Source organism: Acartia tonsa, chromosome 14 (genome assembly GCF_053477335.1).
Source record: "Acartia tonsa isolate MP-2025a chromosome 14, ASM5347733v1, whole genome shotgun sequence".
NCBI lineage: Eukaryota > Metazoa > Arthropoda > Copepoda > Calanoida > Acartiidae > Acartia > Acartia tonsa.
Window position 1 is genome coordinate 830,001 of NC_137273.1, and position 20,971 is coordinate 850,971.

The 20,971-nt window shown below is 33.9% G+C and overlaps 2 protein-coding genes across 3 annotated transcripts in view; one reads left to right on the plus strand and one right to left on the minus strand.

Annotated features, from left to right (window-relative positions):
- The window catches only part of LOC145306352 (frizzled-4-like), a 38,555-nt gene extending 22,238 nt beyond the window's left edge, over window positions 1-16,317 (minus strand). For both annotated transcript variants that reach the window (XM_080148442.1, XM_080148441.1), the window contains exons 1-4: window positions 16,121-16,317; window positions 15,712-15,774; window positions 14,937-15,044; window positions 10,887-11,022 (exon numbers count right to left, since the gene is read on the minus strand). In XM_080148442.1, the coding sequence (XP_080004568.1) occupies window positions 10,887-11,022; window positions 14,937-15,044; window positions 15,712-15,774; window positions 16,121-16,279 (466 nt within the window). In that variant the 5' untranslated portion in view covers window positions 16,280-16,317. The remainder of the gene's footprint in view (window positions 1-10,886; window positions 11,023-14,936; window positions 15,045-15,711; window positions 15,775-16,120) is intronic.
- On the plus strand, window positions 1,127-8,074 carry LOC145305697 (uncharacterized). The gene is made up of 10 exons (XM_080147408.1): window positions 1,127-1,232; window positions 1,676-1,779; window positions 2,366-2,464; window positions 2,806-2,904; window positions 3,786-3,884; window positions 4,358-4,459; window positions 4,774-4,872; window positions 5,083-5,178; window positions 5,565-7,237; window positions 7,506-8,074. The coding sequence occupies exons 1-10, from the start codon at window positions 1,171-1,173 to the stop codon at window positions 8,040-8,042; spliced, it is 2,970 nt and encodes a 989-aa protein (XP_080003534.1). The 5' UTR covers window positions 1,127-1,170; the 3' UTR covers window positions 8,043-8,074.
- Window positions 16,318-20,971: the final 4,654 nt, after the last annotated feature.

The following is a 20,971-nucleotide window of genomic DNA, read 5'->3' on the forward strand; positions in this document are numbered from 1 at the left end:
CCTGAATGATCATGTAAAAAAAAAGCTGAAATTTTCTCCTGGGTGTCAGTTTAAGCCAAACACACAACTCCAGTGAATGTAAACTGTCCTAGATATTGTTAAATAGCGCAGCTACGCTATAATTACAGTCTGTACGTCAGTCTGTCAGTGCTAGAATTGTCTTAATCTTAAATTATGACACCGGTAACCGAGATTTTGACTGGAAAACAAACAAAAACCTTACTACTTTACATATTAGAATACATTGATAACTCTTTAATAGTAAAGCTACTCTATATTCACATACCGTTAAGGGGAAAACATAAATTTCTCGGTTGCTATTAAAGACAGAAGACAGGTTTTTTTTTGTGAAGATTCCCTATACCAATGAGCATCCAGTGTATAATCTAAAGGTCCATCGTTCTGTCTATCGGTCATGCTAAAAAAGAACAAAAATAATGTATAATAAGGTTTCGTGTATTATTTTTACATAGACAAGTATATATTTTTTTATGACACTAAATATCTGCTCTATAACTCACTTTATCCGTTGGTTCATCTACTTTTGGATGTTGTCATTTTTAAAAGCGAAGCTTTTCTATAATTAGGGTCGGTCCGTCCGTACGTCCGTAACGGATAGCTTTTTTCGTTAATTTAGGCATGTTAGAATTGTCCTATCGATTTCTACTTTGCATGGCGATTCCTGTAGTAGTTAGGTATGATTTAGAGAGCGTAGCAACTCTATAATCATTACCAGAATGTCCGTACGTCCATTTTAAACATGTTGATTTTTTTACTTTTTTAACTTCAAATTTTTATGTGATCTAATTATCCGATTGATCTGATTTTTAATATACTGATTCCTGGGACAACAAAGTACAATATTATAAGCAAAGCAACTCTATAATCAAGTCCTAAAAATGTAAGTATGTCCATAAACATTATTCTGTATCAAGCAGTTTTTTCAACAAATTTACTAACAATTTTGCTTCGACTCTTATTCATTATAAACTTATTCTGATTATTCATTTCTGACACTATACAAGTGTTAATGTCCGTTTGTCCTACCTTTTCAGTGCTTTTATGGATGTTGTCATCCTTGTTGTTTCTATTATTACTTGTAATCTCTAATACGACTGAACCATTAAGTTCAGAATAACAATAATGTATCATACAGTAGAATGAAATGATATGTATAACATGAGGAAGGGAGCTGTAGTCACCCGTCCTTCGGACCAAAGCCAACTCTCAAGGTATGCTATGATAATTTATTTATAACTAGCGGTTACGCCCCTAGAGCCCTTAGGGGCACTTGCGTAAGGGGGAGTAGAAATCGATATACCAATTTTTTTTTATTTTGATTTAAAAAGAAAATCAATGTTGGGGAGGGGGGGGGGTTTAACTTTAAATTATAGTTTAAAAAACCTATTTTTTGGATGGGGAGGGGGGGGGGGGATGAGGTAGTTTATTTTCTAGGGACGATTTCTCTTGGGAGGGTGGTGGTACCCTCTCCAGAGGTAACCAACGCTCTCCGAAGAAAAAAACCACCCCGTTTACTTTTTCATTTTTTAAGTGGATAGTTGACTTACCCTCACCTCCCCTACATACTCAAGTGGCCCTAGAGGCAATTTAGGATTGTATCCGCTAGAAAAAAACACAAAACAAATAATTTTGTCTGAAAAATGATACTTATCAGGCTAGCCGAAGATTTCACAACTGCCTGTGAGGAGAGACGAGAGGATGATGCCCTGAATCTGCTACAGATTAATTCTAGACTTTACACACATGTCTTTAATAAAGGTAATATTTTGGGATAAGACAATGGACGATAAATTGATGTATACTCCCTGTTAGCACTTCTGTATATTGAAGTTATTAGTTACAAAGTGTGGATGTAATAAAAGTACCCAAAGTCAATAAATGTGTTTAAATAACTTTGGGTACCATTCTACGTGGCGTGAGGGTGATGCTCTTAATCTGCTACAAATTAATTCTAGACTTTACACACATGTCTTTAATAAAGGTAATATTGACGGATAAGACAATGGACGATAAATTGATGTATACTCCCTATTAGCACTTCTGTATATTAAAGTTATTGGTTGAAAAGTATGGATGTAATAAAAGTACCCAAAGTTTTCAAGTCAATAAATGCGTTTAAATAACTTTGGGTACCATCATAATTGACAATACAATGTCCAGAGTACTAGAGTAACAGTGTAGTTAACAGTCAATTGTCCCCTACCCCTTTGGACAAGCATATTAAAAGCTAATTGCATAAGTGACACAACTGTAGTAACATTTATGTCACCTTGAAACACAATGAAAAGTCGTCTTTATTGGAAAATATAAAATGTCGTCTTAAATTATGAATATTTGCTTGTAGGCAAAACAAGTTTGCACCTTGCTGTTGAGAATGACAACATAAAGCTTGTTCAACACCTGCTCCTGCACGGGGTGTCACCAGATGTCAAAGACAGTCAAGGTAAATATCTTTATTGTTGGTTAGGTGATGGGTTCGAGTCTTGGCCCAACACCGCCTCATAACTAAAGACATTGTAAATGATTTTTACAACTGCATAAAAATTATAACTTTTCATAAATAACCAGGGCTTGGATGCCAAGACTAAGCCTCAAATTAAAACCTGTTTGGATTCTTTGCTTTGGGTCATGTCATGCCAAGCCCTGTAAATAACAATTATGTATTGCTAGTTTTGGAACCTTGACCATTAAGGTAAAACATGATTCCTATTCCAAAAGATTTGAAGGAAAAGATAGATTTGTGGTATTACTTACAGACAATTATGAAATAAAATTAATTTCTAGGAAAGACAAGTCTTCACTATGGAGCTGAGAGAGGACACAAGGCCATAGTTCAACTTTTGCTCACTAGTGGCGCTTCTGTGCTCAAGAAAGATAAACAAAGTAAGTAATTTAGTTCAACTTTTGCTCACTAGTGGCGCATCTGTACTCAAAAAAGATAAACAAAGTAAGTATTTTAGTTCGACTTTTGCTCACTAGTGGCGCATCTGTGCTCAAGAAAGATAAACAAAGTAAGTAATTTAGTTCAACTTTTATTCACTAGTGGCGCATCTGTGCTCAAGAAAGATAAACAAAGTAAGTATTTTAGTTCAACTTTTGCTCACTAGTGGTGCCTCTGTGCTCAAGAAAGATAAACAAAGTAAGTATTTTAATTCAACTTTTGCTCACTAGTGGCGCTTCTGTACTCAAGAAAGATAACAAAGTAAGTAATTTAGTTCAACTTTTATTCACTAGTGGCACATCTGTGCCCAAGAAAGATAAACAGAGTAAGTAATTTAGTTCAACTTTTAATCACTAGAGGAGGAAATTTTAAACATTAAGATACTGTTGTTTTATAATGAAAAAAAGAAAAAATGGGTTTTAGTAACATAATTTTAACTGACAAACTTACTCTAGTTAATTTGTCTGTTTTCTGTCTTAAATAGACAATAGAGACCTTAAATTTTAATCTAAAAATGTAAAGAACACAGCTGCTAAAGTTTTGCTTCAAATAATAATATATTATCATACTCTAAGCTTAATGATTGCTAAAAATTTTTGATGCTTAGATAGAATCTAGGTATTTATACAAGGATGACAAAAACCTTGAAAGGGATCCTCTGAAATGCAAGGACATACAAACAATAACCCTTGTAGAGTGTCATAACATAAGCAGAACAGTAATTTTGTAAGTGATTGTGTGTGTAGCAATTATTTCATAGTGTTTAGACCTGAGTAGTTAATTTGTAAGTCTAAACAAAATTATGTTTAAATAATTTCTTTAGGAAAGACAAGTTTGCACTATGCTGCAAATGCAGGCCAGACAGAAATATCTCTCCTCTTCCTGATGAATGGAGCTTCTGTGGATGAACCTGATGCCAGAAGTAAGCAGGGATTTTTAAGGGATAAGACAATAGACCGTGAATTGATTTAGATCCCCAAAAAATTATCCTTATAAAGATCAAATTATTGATTGAAAAGTTAAACACTAATAGCTTTAAAACAACCAACAAATTTCAATGAGTGTCAAGAGATTTTTGAGCCAATGCAAAAGATAACGTGATTATAATACTTTGGGTACCATTGAATTTACTATGAAGTAAGCAAATATTTAATAGAATTTTTGGAGTAAAATGTTTGGACATAAACCTTACTTAAGGTCAGGTAAGGATATGTTTTTTTAGGTACTTTGCAGCCAGATAGGGTTGGGGCCTTTGATGGGGTTAGGCAATAGGAAAATTTGATACCCTAGTTCTCCCTCTTATTTTCAATTTTAAGAAAAAGGAGGGGGTATCAGTTCTTAACAAGCTACTTGTAGGAAAACACCAAAAAAATTATTTATGCATATAATTTTCAGGAAAAACAAGTATCCATTATGCAGCAGAGAAGGGGCACAAAGATATTATCCAACTATTTGCATTACATGCTAACTCTTCCATTTGTGATAAAGATGAGTTTGGTAAGATTTTAAAAAATGTTAAGATAAGTTCTATTATATAAAGCTGTAAGTTTTTGTGTCAAAAGTTTTAAATTAAAATAACTATTGAACCAATTAGGTTCTCTATTTTATGGAGACTTTACATAGGTCCTGGGATAATTACCGACTATTTTTTAGTTTGAGGTTAGGGTCGTAAGTGGACTATTTCACAAAACTCCCTCCCCTAGATACAAGTAAAATATACAATGAATTAGCAAATCAAAAAAAAGTTTGAATAAAAAACCAATTTCTTTATCATAGGCAAAATTATTCTAATAATGCTTTATTCACTTCAGGAAAAACAAGTCTTCACTATGCAGCAGAAAATGGTCACACAGACATTGTCAAACATTTGATTCAGAATGGAATTGAACTTGAAGATGTAGATGACTCAGGTATTGTGGTGTTAGAGATCTTAAGTGACAAGTATGGTAGTGTAGGATTAGGTATGTATTAAAATTGAAATCATTTTCCTTTCCTGACTCTCTAAAGTTACTACTTTTACAATTTCTAAAAGCTGTTTTCTAACAATCACTCAGATATAGACATATACACAAAAAAACAACAATAGAATTAATAAAAAAATAAAATAACAATATATGCAGGTTTAACAGCACTGGACCTTGCAAGGAATACAAATGAGCAAGAATGTGTCAGAGTACTCATTGAGTGTGGAGTATTGATACCTGATGATGATAAAGGTAAGGATAATCTATTTTTCTAGATAAGGAAGTTGATGTAAGTATATGATGACTATCTTACTCATTAATAAATTGACCTTTAATTTTATAATATGCTTTATTGTTTTTCTTAGACAGTGTCATCTCAAAACCAAAAGTGTTAACAAGGGAGGAGTAGGTTGTGCTAAAAATCTGTAAAGGTTGCGAGTTTTAAGTTAAAAACAGTAGTAAAATGAAAAAAATTTATGTTAACTTTTAAAAAAAAGATTTTGTCTATAGTTCTTTTCAATAAGAAAAACACATGTTTAGTGAATATTGTTGTTCTATTACTATTTTTAAGCCTTAAAACTCACACCTTTACAGATTTTTAATGCAACCTACTCCTCCCTTTATTGATTAAATTTCAGTTGGCGAATCCATGGATATACTACAGAACAAGGGGCTCTACAATGTATATGCAAGTCTAAAAGAAATAAAAAGAAAGATATTTCTAAAGCATATAATTTTCCTCAGCTCAAAGCATGGTAATTATACAATACTGAAAGAAGCCTGTATCATAGTCAAACAAGAATTTAATGAATACATAGAAATGATTATTCGTAAAGATTCAACTGTAAGTGAACTTTTAAGCAAAAACCCTTTAGACTATTGCATGGAAAAAGGTGATAAAAGATGTATTTATGAAATTCTAAGTCTTGAAGCAGAAATCCACAAAGATCTACCATCTGGTCTGTTGTATTTAAAAGAAAATGTTGCAAAATGTGAATTGAAAAAATGGATAGTTGAGACATATTGTGAGCTTTACAAAGAACAGCAGTTTTGCAGTCCTTGGATATCAGCAATTTTCATTGTGTTTCTGGAGCTAGGAATATTTTCATATGGCATAGCCCTGTATGATTTCTACTCAGATTATCAGATGATGCAGGAGTATGCAAATCACTCACAGACAGGATGGGAGATTGTGGGACATAACTATGAAAACTTTACTGCTGAAGATCATGATCACGGTGATATCAAGGAGACTTTTCATATTGCTCATTGTACAACAACAGTAGTTATTATTGGATCAGCACTTGCTTACTTCATTAATGTAGGTTTATCCCACACTTCCCCCATAATAAAGAAGATATGGGATGTCCACAATAATACAAATTTCATTACTGAAATTATCTATGAGATAGTTTACTGTATGTTCAAGTTACTCTTCTGGCCCATCATTCATATTGTTAACAGCATTCAGTATACAGCATCTGACAATAAGATACTGCTTGAAGAAAGAAATGAAGAGCTTAATAACTCATGGAAGCAAGTGAAAATCTGGGAACAGGGAGTTGAAAATACAGTACAGTTAGGTCTAAGCATTTGGACATTGAGACATCATCTGCCATGCATGATTAAGCTAGGAATGCAAGGCATCATCAAGGACAGTATGGTAGGGCTTGAAAATTTTCTTCTATTTGGAGCTGTTGAAGCCAACTACATTCAGAAAACTCTGGGTAAATCGGTGATGGCATTTATGTTCCTTGCTTTCTCCTTGTCATGGATGAAGAATGATAAAAGAGGATATAGTCTGGTGGAAAAGCTAACAAGAATGATTCCATTGTTTGCAGCTTACATAATTCAAATATCAACAAGACTGATTGCTTTAATTTGTGTCATATTTCTACAAACAGATTTTGGACACATCAAATTTGCCATAGCAGTATCCATTCATGCATTTATAGTTATCATAATATTAGTCACATTTGAGAGTCAAATTACTGAAATTCAAAATGCCGTTGACAGTCAAAAGAATGCCATGAGAAAATTATGGATAGTAGCAAGAAGAGTTGTATCACTCTTGATGAGAGTTCTTTCTTCAACATTTCATTTACCAAGTTGTAACCATGATATTGACTGCAAGCACACATTCATATCCCAATCTTGCTATCAAATTGTGCTGTTGGTGGAAAATCTTGCAATTGTCCTGACCCTGAAACTTCATCCTGAATTGTTTCCTGAGAAATTTACTTCTTATCTATGGACTGATCATATAGTTTGCATTACAGTTTTTGGTTGGCTTGCTTCTGTAATTCTCAGGGTAAGTAGTTTTCTTATATTCTATGCTTATTTTAATCTAAGGTTAGGTTTAGAACAATAAAGTTATTTGCAGATAAATTCAGTCACAAATTGCAAAATTCTAAGATCTTTTAATTATAGGATCTAAAGGACATTCCATGTCTAAATATCTTTAAGGGTACACCAAAATTTATCTACTTAATAACCTGATCTAGTCATAGGATTTTTCGTGAACTGTGGAATATCTAGAACTTAATAATTACTCATTTTAATTACTTAAACTTTTTTAGATAATTCACTACCGTTACAGCCATCCTTGGGGAATGATCAATGGACCTACCTGGACAGATGGACTGTGCAAAGTAAAGACCAAGTTATGTTGGAAAAAGGAATTATTAGACATAACCTGTCCTGTTCCCATCTGTTTAAATGATATCCTTAGTTTTGAATTAAACACAAAGAGATGTACAAAGCTCAAGCTAAACAAATCATGTCTGCCCTTTTTTATACACACAAATGACAGCGCAAGACAATCAGATAAACACGATGACCAAGAACAAAACAACTGCTATAAACAAGTAAACTATAACTACATTGCCAAGGAAGAGGACCCAAAGCATGATGTCAAACAAGATGAAGAGCCATATGTCTATCCTATAAAGTATTGGCAGCATCATTCTAAACAATACCCGCTTGAAGACATTCCTGAGCAAGAAAGTGAACCAGAAGAGGAAAAGATTGAAATAATAGTGAAAGAGGATGAGAGTGACAAAGATAATCTTTCTGATGAGGATGTGTTTGTTGGATATAGAAGAACAGAATTGTAATTTATGTTTTAAAATAAACTTCAAATAAATTAGGTATTGCTGATTATATCCTAATATAAAAGTAAAAGGATCTGGGTCTGTCTATCTGTCTAAAAGGATCTTGCATTTAATTGATATGGTTCTCCTTTACAGTGTAGCTCCTCATAGTTCTAGGGAAGGTTTGTATTTAGGGGTAGGGTACCATCACCCTCCCAAGAGAAATCAACCAAAGAAATTTTACTCCCATAATAGAGACCTCTAGGGGCGTAGCTGCTAGTTTATAAATCTAAGAAATTTAGCACTAAATGTTATTGTTTTCATAAGTACATTTATTTGTAAGAAATTGTTCTATGAAAAAAGAACAGTAAGCTATTCAATTTACTGTGATAGTATGGACAAGAATAAAAAACACCCATATGTAGAAAAACTTAATTCTAATGTAAAATCCAATTGAATGTAAGACAGAAAAGTTCAGTTTAGTAGATTGGTCAGCAAAATCATTAGGGTAAAGCGGGGCGATCTCGGTTTTGAGGTGAAGTCGGTATTTTTTTGACCACCTTCATTAAATGAGATTTTTCTCCATGTTCTAATCGACTGACAGAAAAAAACATAAAATCAAATTTGTTCCTTATTAAATTGCATACAAAAAAGTATGAAATGAAATTTTTGTGAGATGAATTTTAAGGGTACTTATTGGGTCTTAAAGTCGGACGACAAAAAAAATTTTTTTTCAATTTTTTTGCTTCGGTCGGAAAAACGGTAAGTTGGACAAAAACTGGTAAGAGCTAGAGCTTAGACGTCTCCAGGGGACTTATTAAGAATCTAATAGGCTATCCATTTCCGTTTAAAACTTTTAAAAAGCTTGTATAGTTTTTTCTTAAAGCGACTAAAAGTGAAGCGGGGCGAATTCGGTTTTTTCACTTTTTATACTAACTTTTTCAATTTTATATAAAAAAGTGAAATTTTCGAGAAAAAAAGTCAAATTTCTCGTACTTAGAAAAAAAATATTTTTTTTGTAGAAAAAATTGTCCGATCTTCATAATTTTTTTTGTGAATGCTCTTTATTACATTTAGCAACTTTAACTCTTAGGGCATGCTGTAATTAAATCAATATGTCATAGGTTTTTTGAAGCTGGAAAATCGACCACAGATTTTGCCAAACCTTTCTCTTTTTTTCAACTTGATTTTTTTTAGGAAATTTTGCTATTAGAACTAATTTTTTTTGGCCAAATCTATTCAAAATTGCCTGAATTTTAAGGATCAGGCCTTTAAAGTCATAAAAAGTTTTTTTTTCTAGTAGTATTTTTATGTTTTTTATCAAAAAAAATTTCGAAAAAAAAAGTCAAATTTCGCGTACTTCGGAAAAATTATTTTTTTTGGTAGAAAAAATTGACCTATCTTAATAAAATTTTTTGTGCATACTCTTTATTACATTTAGCAACTTTTACCTTTTGGGCATGCTGTAATAAAATCAATACGTCATCGATTTTTCAAAGCTTGAAAATGCCCTACCGACTTCGCCTCAAGGCGGGGCGAAGTCGGTGCCGTTTTAGAGATCAATTTTGACAAACTTCCCAAAGTCCTAGGTTTACGTCCTTTTAGGACCTGATCGACTTTTCCGAGATCTTTCTACTGGTCTTGGTCCCATTTTAAAAAAATAATTTTTACGATTTGCAGGTTCAAAAAACCGAAAAAAAGACCGAGTTCGCCCCGCTTTACCCTACAGAAAAATTAAGATGTCCATTTAATAAGAGCCAAGAAAATTTTGGATGACAACATCTATAAAAAGCGAAGCCCAAAAAAATGGGCACACAAAAAAAATGAGTTGAAGAACAGATGTTCAGTGGCCATAAACATTAAATATATATATAGAGAAATACAGAATAACAAGGATGACAACATCCATAAGTAGCGAAGCACAAAATTTCGTGGATGGGACTGACAGTCATTGTTGTTGTTTTTTCAAACGACGGGAAATTTAATTTTGATATCTTTAAATGAAAAAATTTTGAAAATCGATTAATAAACACCAAAGATATGGGGGAAAATGTAAAAAAATATAATAATAGCCAAAAACCTGCAAAAAGGCAGTCTGACCGTCATTGTTGATTTCTTCAAATGACCGGAAATTTAATTTTTATATCTTTAACTGAAAAATTTTTGAAAATCGGTCCATAAACACCAAAGATATGGGAGAAAATGTAAAAATATAAAAATAGCCAAAAACCTGCAAAAAGGCAGTCTGACCGTCATTGTTGTTTTTTTTCAAACGATGGGAAATTTAATTTTGATATCTTTAACTGAAAAAAGTTTGAAAATCGGACCATAAACACCAAAGATATGGGGGAAAATGTAAAAAATATAAAAATAGCCAAAAACCTGCAAAAAGGCAGTCTGACCGTCATTGTTGTTTTCTTCAAACGACGGAAAATTTAATTTTGATATATCTAACTGAAAAAATTTTGAAAATCGGACCATAAACACCAAAGATATGAGGAAAAATGTGGAAAATAAAAAAATAGCCTAAAACCTGCTAAAAAGCCGTCCGACCGCCATTGATGTTTTATAGTTAATTGTGCTCCTTAATGATGGGAATGTTGTCAAAAAATTTCAGCTTTCTATCTTTTATAGGGGCTGAATAAATCCCATTTCCCCCATAGCGTTACGGACTGACGGACGGACGGACTGACGGACGGACGGACTGACGGACGGACGGACAAAGCGAATTATAGAGTAGCTTCGCTACTAAAAAAACATTAATATAGGGGGTGCTCGTCGCATTCCCGTATTGGATACTCATTATTTCTGACATTTTGATTTATAATAATAGCTTTGTTAATAGATAATTAATATAGTATGACTCACCAAGAGTTGTCGGCCAGGAGAGTTTGAAAATCTCTAGTACAGGTGTGCACTTGTCGCGTACCCGTTCACACATTGGCCGACAGGGTCCTATCAGCTGGGTCTGGGGCTGTTCAGACCCCCCACCACTTGGGGGCAGCTAAAAAATAATTTTTTTTTGAATTTTTTCCTTAGAGTGTCCTGTCTAATCATTGAAAAGAAATCATTAAGTCAGGTTACATTTGGTATTGGATAGCCGTGCAATGGCGAAGGAAAAAAAACTTCTTCTCCCCCTTGTTTTCAATCTAATCAAAAAAGGGTTTACTGCTCAGGACGCATATTGTGGGTAAGCACAGAATTTAAATTATGCACAACAAAATAACCATAATTCACCAAACAATAAATTAAACTAAAATATTAAACACCCAGTAGGTAAACTACACTGGTGCCCAAAGTTTTATGATCTAATTATTTGGTTTCAAAATTTTGGTACTTTTAAAAAATTTCATAGGTTGCTTCCAAATCTTACAACCAATATAAAATTTTTATCTAAAGAAGTGGTAATTTTGTCAAGAGTTTTATCCCTCAAGATCCCTGCTACCAATGAATAACACTTCAGGGATCTAAAGGGATAAAACAATGGCCGATAAATTGATGTACACATATAATCCCCAATGATGGAACACAAAATTACCCCATCCTTACATAGATAGATACAAATTAATGGTAGAAAAGTTTCTTCTCTACTAGTCTGAGAAACAACTAATAAAATTCAATAAAAGTACCCAAAGTTTGCAGCCTAATGTCTACTAATGCATAACACTTGAGAGAAAGGGCCCATGGGCTGTTTATCACACTAGTCCCCAAAGTTTTATAATAACGTTTTCTTATTCATTGGCTTATCAACTTTAAGGACTTTTACTGAATTTTGATTGATTGCTTTATTAAGTTGAGTGTTAAAACATTTCAAGCGCTAACTTTAATGTACAAAAGGGGTAATTTGTTTACATTTTAATGCTCTGTATTTCTATCAATAAATGCCACTGATTCTCACATGATGTCAGTCAGACTTAGTCCCCAAAGTCTTTCTAAACCTACAAAATCATTCACAATTACTTTGAGCCAGTCCCCAAAGTCTTCCTAACCCTGAAGAACCATAAACAAACAATTTAAGTCAGTCCCCAAAGTCTGGGACCACTAAAATATTGAATATTCCAACCCATTGTCCCATCCCTAGATGACGTCATTCAAAATTGGTCCCCAAAGTCTTTCTAAATCTGTAGAATCATTCACGAACACTTTAAGCGAGTCCCCAAAGTCATTCTTAACCTGCAGAATCATTCACAAAAACTTACAGCGAGTACCCAAAGTCTGGGACCACTAAAAAAACATTGAATATTCCATCCATTGTCCATTCCCTCGATCCCTCATAGGAAGGGAACTAAAGGGATAAGACAATGGTCTATTAATTTATATACATCCCCAATGCACACCCTGCCTTAACCAAATAAAGGATAAACAAAAATTACCATGAAAACGGACAATGCAGCATTCAAATAGGACCTAGTGCCAAGTAGAATCCATTGAGAATGAAATCCTAGCTGTTCCTTCTTGGCAGATATTTCAGTTTTAAGATTTAAGGTGAAAATCACTAAATTTGCCTAATATACAAGGCAAATCTACCTTTAATACAGGGAGATTAGATACTTTTTTTCTTTAAATCGCACTTATGAGGACACTTTTTAAATCAAATAATATCTTAGTCATGTAAAACCAATGAAGCAGTTGTGATTTGACTCCAATCTGGTTAACTTGTCTATGTATTTTATCTGTTTTCTTAATAATCTCTAACATTAGGGCATAGAATTATTTACACAATGTGTATACACTAAGAATAGAGATGTCTAGAGAACACCTCTGACAATCAGCGAATAGGATAACACTGGAAGAACAATCTGGCTATGTTTTTGGTAGAGATGTGTACAAATTTTGGCTCAAAATAGCAAAAAGTTTTCATTTTGTTTGCATAATGAGTCAGCTATAAAAAGTTGCATATCTTAGGATAAAGCTTTGCTTGGTAAAATCATATCCTGTAAAAATGTATTCCCGCATATAATGTAAAATATAGACAAAGGATATATAATAATAAGTCAACTATGAATATTGTATTAGTGTTGTATTTCTTAGGATAGATAATTCAGATTATGGGTTCAGTTTGACAATCTAGATATACTATACTGTTTGGTACAAACCCCTCTTCCTAATCCTTGCTTATAGGGAAGCTTAGGATTTGGCAATATTTAGCATGAGATCTTCAGTAAACTTAATGTAACAGACCAAAAGTTCTTGGCTTATATTCATCAACCTTAAGGAGTTAATCTTCAAAATCTCTGAATGGTACCAAACAGTTAGAACAGGGAAATGGATTTTTGGATGTCTGAAGAACTAAGATAAGAAGAATCCTTCTCCTCCATCAATAGTTATAATCATATTCACACTCAGCACAAACCTTAGGTTCCACCAAGGCAGCAAGTTTTTATTAAGTATAAAGCTTTACAACAGCCTAAAGCAGAAGAGAAAATGAAAGAAGAAACATTAACTTGAAGGAAACCTCAACACAACAGAGTAGTAGACATACTTTAATTCATAGTGAGCAAAGGTACATTTGGTACAATTAGAATTAGACTTATGCCCAGTTCACAAACAACTTTTAGAGGTTGACCGATTTATTCTGTAGGTCAACCTAAACAAGTACAACTAACAAATGCCTTTATAAAATCGGTCAACCTAAAGCTTCTTTAGGTCGACCTACAATTTTCAGAGGTCGACCTATGTCTTTTGTGAACTAGGCTTTACATTATATTAAACAAATTTAATTAAGAAAAGCTTCTAAAAGAAACTGAATGATTACAAATTATCACTTATCACTTTTAAAATACTTCAAAACACAATATTAAATCAATGAAGCCTGGATTATCATACAGACAAGGAATCAAATAACCTGTATTATCATATCTTAGACCAATAGATATAGTATATCTAGATGGTCAAACTGGACCCATAATCTGTCAAACTTGAAAAATTCTAACATACAAACACAAGCTTTTTTTGTTATGTACAGTCAAATCATATAATACAGCAATGAAATATTTCCACAAAATAATTCATAGAAAGGTAACTTTATCCAAAGAAATTCAACTATTCATAGTTGACTTACTATATATGTTTTATCATATGTTTCACATTATATAAGATAATACATTTTTTTACAAGATATGTTTTACCCAAGCAAAGCTTTGTCCTATAAAATGCTACTATTTATAGGTGACAAAATTGCAAACAGAATAAAAAAACATTTTGCCCTTTTGAGCCAAAATCTATACACATTTGTACCAATAAGATAGCCAGATTGTTCTTCCAGTATTATCCTATTGGCTGATTTACTGAGGGGGTCTCTAGATATCTCTATTCTAAGTGTATAAACATTGTGTAAAGAATTCTATGCCCTAATGTTTGAGATGATTAAGAAAACAAGTAAAACACATAGACAAGTTAACCAGATTGGAGTCAAATCACAACTGCTTCATTGATTTTACATGACTAAGATATTATTTAATTTAAAAAGTGATCTCATTAGCAATTTTTAGAAAAAAAAGTATCTAATCTCCCTGTATTAAAGGTAGATTTGCCTTGTATATTAGGCAAATTTAGTGATTTTCACCTTAAATCTTGAAACTGAAATATCTGCCAAGAAGGAACAGCTAGGATTTCATTCTCAATGGATTCTACTTGGCACTAGGTCCTATTTGAACGCTGCATTGTCCGTTTTCATGGTAATTTTTGTTTATCCTTTATATGGTTAAGGCAGGGTGTGAATGTTGATACACAAAATTATTCCTTCTGTAGATTAAAATTAGCGATTGAAATATTTGAATACTCAACTTAAAAAACCAACCAATCACAATGCACTTTAGTCCCCAAAGTTGTTAAACCAACGAAAAAGAAAACGTTTTTATAAGACTTTGGGGACTAGTGTAATAAACATCCCATTGTCCCATCCCTGATAATACTTGCCTGTGTGCACATAGGCACGTGCACAGAGCACAGGAAGAATAGGAGCTCGGGGGCACAATTGTATACCATCAGTGGGTAGAAGGTTATCAGGCTGCTCAGCGCATCCACCTACACAATAAATGATATATAAAAGTAATAGGATGTGTGTCTGTCTATTTGTGTGTAATGAAGGAACTCGCTAACTGCTATGAACTGATATGGTTCTCCTGAACAGTGAAGCTTCTCAAAGATCCTCAAAGGGAAGGTTTATCACTCCCAAGAAACTCCAGCTAAAAAAAATCTTTTGTTAATTAAAATTGGAGTGTCGTCCCCCTTTTTCTCCTCCCTTTAAAGCCCCTAGCAAGCTCTAGATTATTTGAGGGTCTTCTTATGTAAAATATTGTTTAGCTGCCTTTATAATTCGTAGATTTTTGGAGATAATCGATCCCAGGATTATTTTACAGTGAATTGCACCTGAAAATTGTCTTTAAGACAATGCAATACATTAATTTTCAGTACGGCTAATAATCGGTTCTAAACCAGCGTATATAAATTGGTCTGGGATCAATACAGAGCTGGATCTTTTAAATCATTTTAGTGGTAAGCTAGATCGGGGTGAGCCAACTTTCCACTAATGAGAGCACAGCATTTTATGAAATGCCGCGCTGTGATTGGCTCACCCCAATCTGGCTTACCACTAAAATGATTTAAAGATCCACCTCTGGACTGTTGTATATTGTCTAAAACGACCAAGCATAGACTGCTTATTTCACTTCCACAAGAGGTGTGTGTGTACCTGAACTTGATGACCCAGCATGTTCGGCATCCCCGTAGTGCTGTACCCTAGCTTACTGCAAAACTAAAATAAAAAAACATGATTAATTTTTATAAAACTTTGAAAAGAAAAAATTGACCTTTTCTCAAATAAGGGGGGAAAGCAGGAGGAGGGGGTGCTAGGTCATTAAAAAAACAAAAAAGCACAAAAAATCTAATTGGTGAAAAGGTTAGGTAGGTACAACTTTATGTACTTTTGTCTTTTTGAATGAAACGAGGTAATATTCATAAGGAGGAAAACAACAGAGTAAATAAATACAACTGAAATAGCAGCAGCTGGGAATATCAAATTTCCTGACTGACTGACAGACAGACAAAGTTTATCATAGAGCTTTTCTTACATAAAAAGGCAAAAAAAATCTGTATCTAACCTCCACTTTGATTGGTTCACATTTTGTATCAATAATGGCTGAGGAACAATGGACCAATAGGAGCACAGATAACAACAATGACCAATCGATTCTGACCAATGAGAAGGCTGGCGGCCATACTTTCCAATCCATCCTGACCAATGACAAAGCTGGCGGCATTTACTGTTTTGTCTCAACCAATTACATTTTATTCTGAAAAAAATATCACATTTTTAATGGAATGGTTTATAAGGTCACTGATAATTTTTTATTATAAAATTTTGTCAGTCTTTTTTAGGTTATAAATGTCAAACAGCGAAAATGCCTAAATATAAAATTCTACACACAAATAATACTGAAATTTAACTATAAACTTAGCTAACAAATTAATTTGATCACAATAGATATTCTTAAATAGATTGGATCTTTTTATTAGAAGATTTTTTTTATTTTTGTTTAAAGATTTTTACAAAATTCAAATCTTAAAAAATTTAAACCTAATCTTCATAAAGTTTTAAGTCTGTGTAAAAAAGGTTAATGTTTGCTTCATATGTAATATTTTTTTTAAAATTACATAAGTCATACATATAAGTTTAATTGATTGATTAGCCATATTTTCAATCAATCATTCAATAAGTTTAATCAATTGTGATGGTATTATCTCCTGTGATTGTATCACTGATCTCTATGATGGAAGGGCTTTGTCCTCCAGGGAGGGGGGTTGTGGCCCCCAGGAGGGAGTCCATTGAGGGGGATGCAGGAGAGTTGAAGCTTCCAAAATCCTGTTTAAAAGCAATCACTCTTTAACATTACTAATGTAACCGGCGGCATAGAATATATAGTGACAACGCCCCTAAAGGCCTCTAGGAGTATTTGAGGTGATGATGGCTTGAATTCGACCCCTCCTCCAATTTTAATTTTTGTTTTAAAAAGAATAAAAGGGGGTGGGGGGGTGGGAGGTGTACCGGACCCTCCTCAAAAATACTTAAAAACCTTCCATGGACCTATAAGAAGCTTCACTGCAAAGTAAAACCATACCTATTGGTTCAGTGGTTTCGAGATCCTTCGCTACAGACAAAAAAGCTTACAACTTTATATAATAGGATTGTGCGGCTTGCTGTCGGTGAGGTGTCGGATCTGTGCAACACCGCGTCATACTAGAGATGTTAACAATGGTTAACACCTACTGCAGCTTATGACACTAATAGTAAGAGTTGGGGGAATGCCTTAGCCCATTCACAGGTCAACACATTACCATGCACAATTAGAAAAAGGTTGTACAATCAAAGGGTTGGTTGGTTGTCTGTTGGATGTTACTTAACCTAATATCAATAAAAAAAAAGAATAAGATAACGGGATTATGAAAATTATTGGTCAAAAAGTTTAGACACTTCTAGTTTGGAAATAACCAATCATAGTTCAATAAAATTACCCAGAGTTTTTGAGCCAACAAATAAGATAAAACTTTGTATATCAGTGTAGTGTTTATACTAGGGATGGCAATCCGTCAAATTTTTGGACCGGATTCGGATTCTTACAAGAATCCGTCCAAAAAATGGCGGATTCCGGATTCTTATTTTTTGCGGATTCCGGATTCGGATTCCGGATTCTAGCAATATTTTAAAAGGCTTTTTTAAAAATAATAAAAAAATTAAGTGCTACATAAGTCCTAAAAATTAATGTTCTTGGTGTTCTCTATACTTCACTTCCGAGAATCGAACCAGATTTTAAAAGATTTTATATTTAATAATGATAATCTTTGCCTTCAAAAAGGGGGAGTTGAAAGAAAATACTCAAGACGCTAATTTTAGCCTACCAATTAAGAATCCGAATCCGCTTTTCAAAAACGGATTCCGGATACGGATTCTAAAATTGACCAAAAATTGGGCGGATTTCGGATTCCGGATCCGGATTGCCAACCCTAGTTTATGCTTTGCTACTTATGGATGTTGTCATCCTTGTCGACTAAAATAATATTGAAGACTAAGAGAGTGTTCCTTTGTTACTCTTGAAATAGCAGGTGTTGATGTTAGCATCCCAGAAAATTCTGGGTCACATGACACCTCTTAATCACAAAGATTTTTTGGTGTTCAAAAAGTTTGTTTACTAAATCCTTATACTAAAGTAACAGGATGTCTGTGTGTTTATCTGTGTGTCTGTACCGAAGGATCTCACTAACCGCTGAACCGATCGGGTTCTCCTTAACAGGGTAGCTTCTCATAAGTCCCGGGAAGGTTTATAACTATTTTGGGGGAGGGTACCACCACCCTCCCAAGAGAAATGACAAAAAAATCGAAATTTTTTTAAGATTTAGGGGAGACTTCAACGTCAAATAAGGTGGTATCGTACATAAAAAATTTACTTTAACAAACAAAAACATTTAAAGTGCCACTAGACTCTAGAGGCCTCTAGGGGCGTAGCTGCTAGTGATGGATAAAGCAAGTCTGAGTACTACTAGTTTAAAAACAACCAATAAAAATTTTATAAAAGTACCCAAAAGTTTTGATCAAGTGGTTATAAAACTTTGGGTACCAGAGTGATTTACAGTCCAATTTTGGGTACTTTTATTGAAATTTGATTGGTTGAATCCAAACTTTTCAACGAGGTAATTTTGATTATCATCATTGGGGATGTATATCAATTTATCGCCTTATCCCTTAAGATCCCTGTACAAATGAAAAGTTTAAAAAATCTTTATTCCTGGTCCAGGTGATCTTGAAAATCTTGCAGATCTTCTCAGGTTAGTTCTCTGTGGCTGCAAAAAAATGTTTTTTTAGAAGAAGGTCATTTTACGCCTATCTATAATACAAAGTAGAACGATATCTGTCTGTCTGTTTGTACCGTAGGATCTCGCTAATCACTTAACCGATGGGGTTCTCCTTAACAGGGTAGCTTCTCATTAGTCCCGGGAAGGTTTATAACTATTTTGGGGTAGGGTACCACCACCCTCCCAAGAAAAATCACAAAAAGATCAATTTTTTTGAGACTTGAACGCAACATAGAAATTGTTAGTAAATAATAGACAACATTTAAAGTGACACTAGTGGCCTCTACGGGCGTAGCCGCTAGTTTTCCGTAAAAATGGGTGAAACCTGTTAATTAAATGCTATTATTAAGTCAAACTGTTCTTAATAATAGCATTTGACCCAACTTTACGGAAAATACACAAAAATGACCCCCCTCAATTATAGATAGGGGGCCGGGGGGGGGGGGGGGGTGAAAGTAATTTTATGCTTTATACCTAACCGAACCCCATGGGCTTTCCCACAAAGTGCATGTTGTGCACTGAAACAACCCCCTCCCCCCCCCTCATTTGAAAAATGAATTGGAAATTGCACTTTAAGCATCATAATCCTTATCATATGCCTTCAGTGTCCTAACTTTGTGAGGCTAACCTGTGCCCAATATAACCTAACCTTGTAGAGTACCATGTACCCAATATAACCTAACCTTGTAGAGTACCATGTACCCAATATAACCTAACCTTGTAGAGTACCATGTACCCATTATAACCTAACCTTGTAGAGTACCATGTACCCATTATAACCTAACCTTGTAGAGTACCATGTACCCATTATAACCTAACCTTGTAGAGTACCATGTACCCAATATAACCTAACCTTGTAGAGTACCATGTACCCAATAGAACCTAACCTTGTAGAGTACCATGTACCCAATAGAACCTAACCTTGTAGAGTACCATGTACCCAATAGAACCTAACCTTGTAGAGTACCATGTACCCAATAGAACCTAACCTTGTAGAGTACCATGTACCCAATAGAACCTAACCTTGTAGAGTACCATGTACCCAATATAACCTAACCTTGTAGAGTACCATGTACCCAATATAACCTAACCTTGTAGAGTACCCTGTACCCAATATAACCTAACCTTGTAGAGTACCATGTACCCAATAGAACCTAACCTTGTAGAGTACCATGTACCCAATATAACCTAACCTTGTAGAGTACCCTGTACCCAATATAACCTAACCTTGTGAGGCTACCCTGTGCCCAATATAACCTAACCTAACTTGAACTAAAGTAAAGCACAAACACCTGAATGGTGAAAAAAAAATAATAAAGGGAAAAGTAGGTTGCGGGTAAAATCCGTAAAGGTTGTGTGTTTTAAGTTAAAAACAGTAGTAGAACGATAAAAATTTATATTAACTTTAAAAAAAAATTATTGTCTATAGGTAGTTCTTTTCAATAAGAAATAAACATATTTAGTGAATATTATCGTTTTACTACTATTTTTAAGCCTTAAACCACACACTTTTGCGGATTTTACCCGCAACCTACTTTTCCCTTAGGTAGTACCTAAATTTGTTGACATAGACATTTAGCAACATGAATGGAATTATTCTTACAAATTTATATTTTACTATCCGCGGAAAGCTGTCTATAATACGATAACTATTAAAACATTTAATTTCCTGAGGTTTTTCTTGTATTTTCTGTTCCAGTTTCCATTTCTCTGAGCACACCTTGTTTCTAAAAACATTAATTAGGGTGGGTCGATTTTGGTCATTTTTTTTATGAGACCAAAGCGGGGATCTGCATTTGATTTTTATGAGTATAATACACCTCTGGATGCTTTAAAATTTATCCTAAGTCGTAAAACCGACCAGACATTCAATTGTATAGCTATTTGTAAATGGGTGTCAAAAATTTATTGAATCAGAACTATGGCTTCATGGTGCTCCCAGGAAAAGCATTGAGGAGTAGAATCAGGAACTTTTGACCGTTTCAAAAAATCTCGTTCCTAGCCTGAGAAAACCTCAAAAAACCTCTACAAATTGGACAATTCTCAATAACCTTAAAAAATGGTGTTTTTTGTCATTTCTGAGGCTAGGAACGAGATATTTTGAA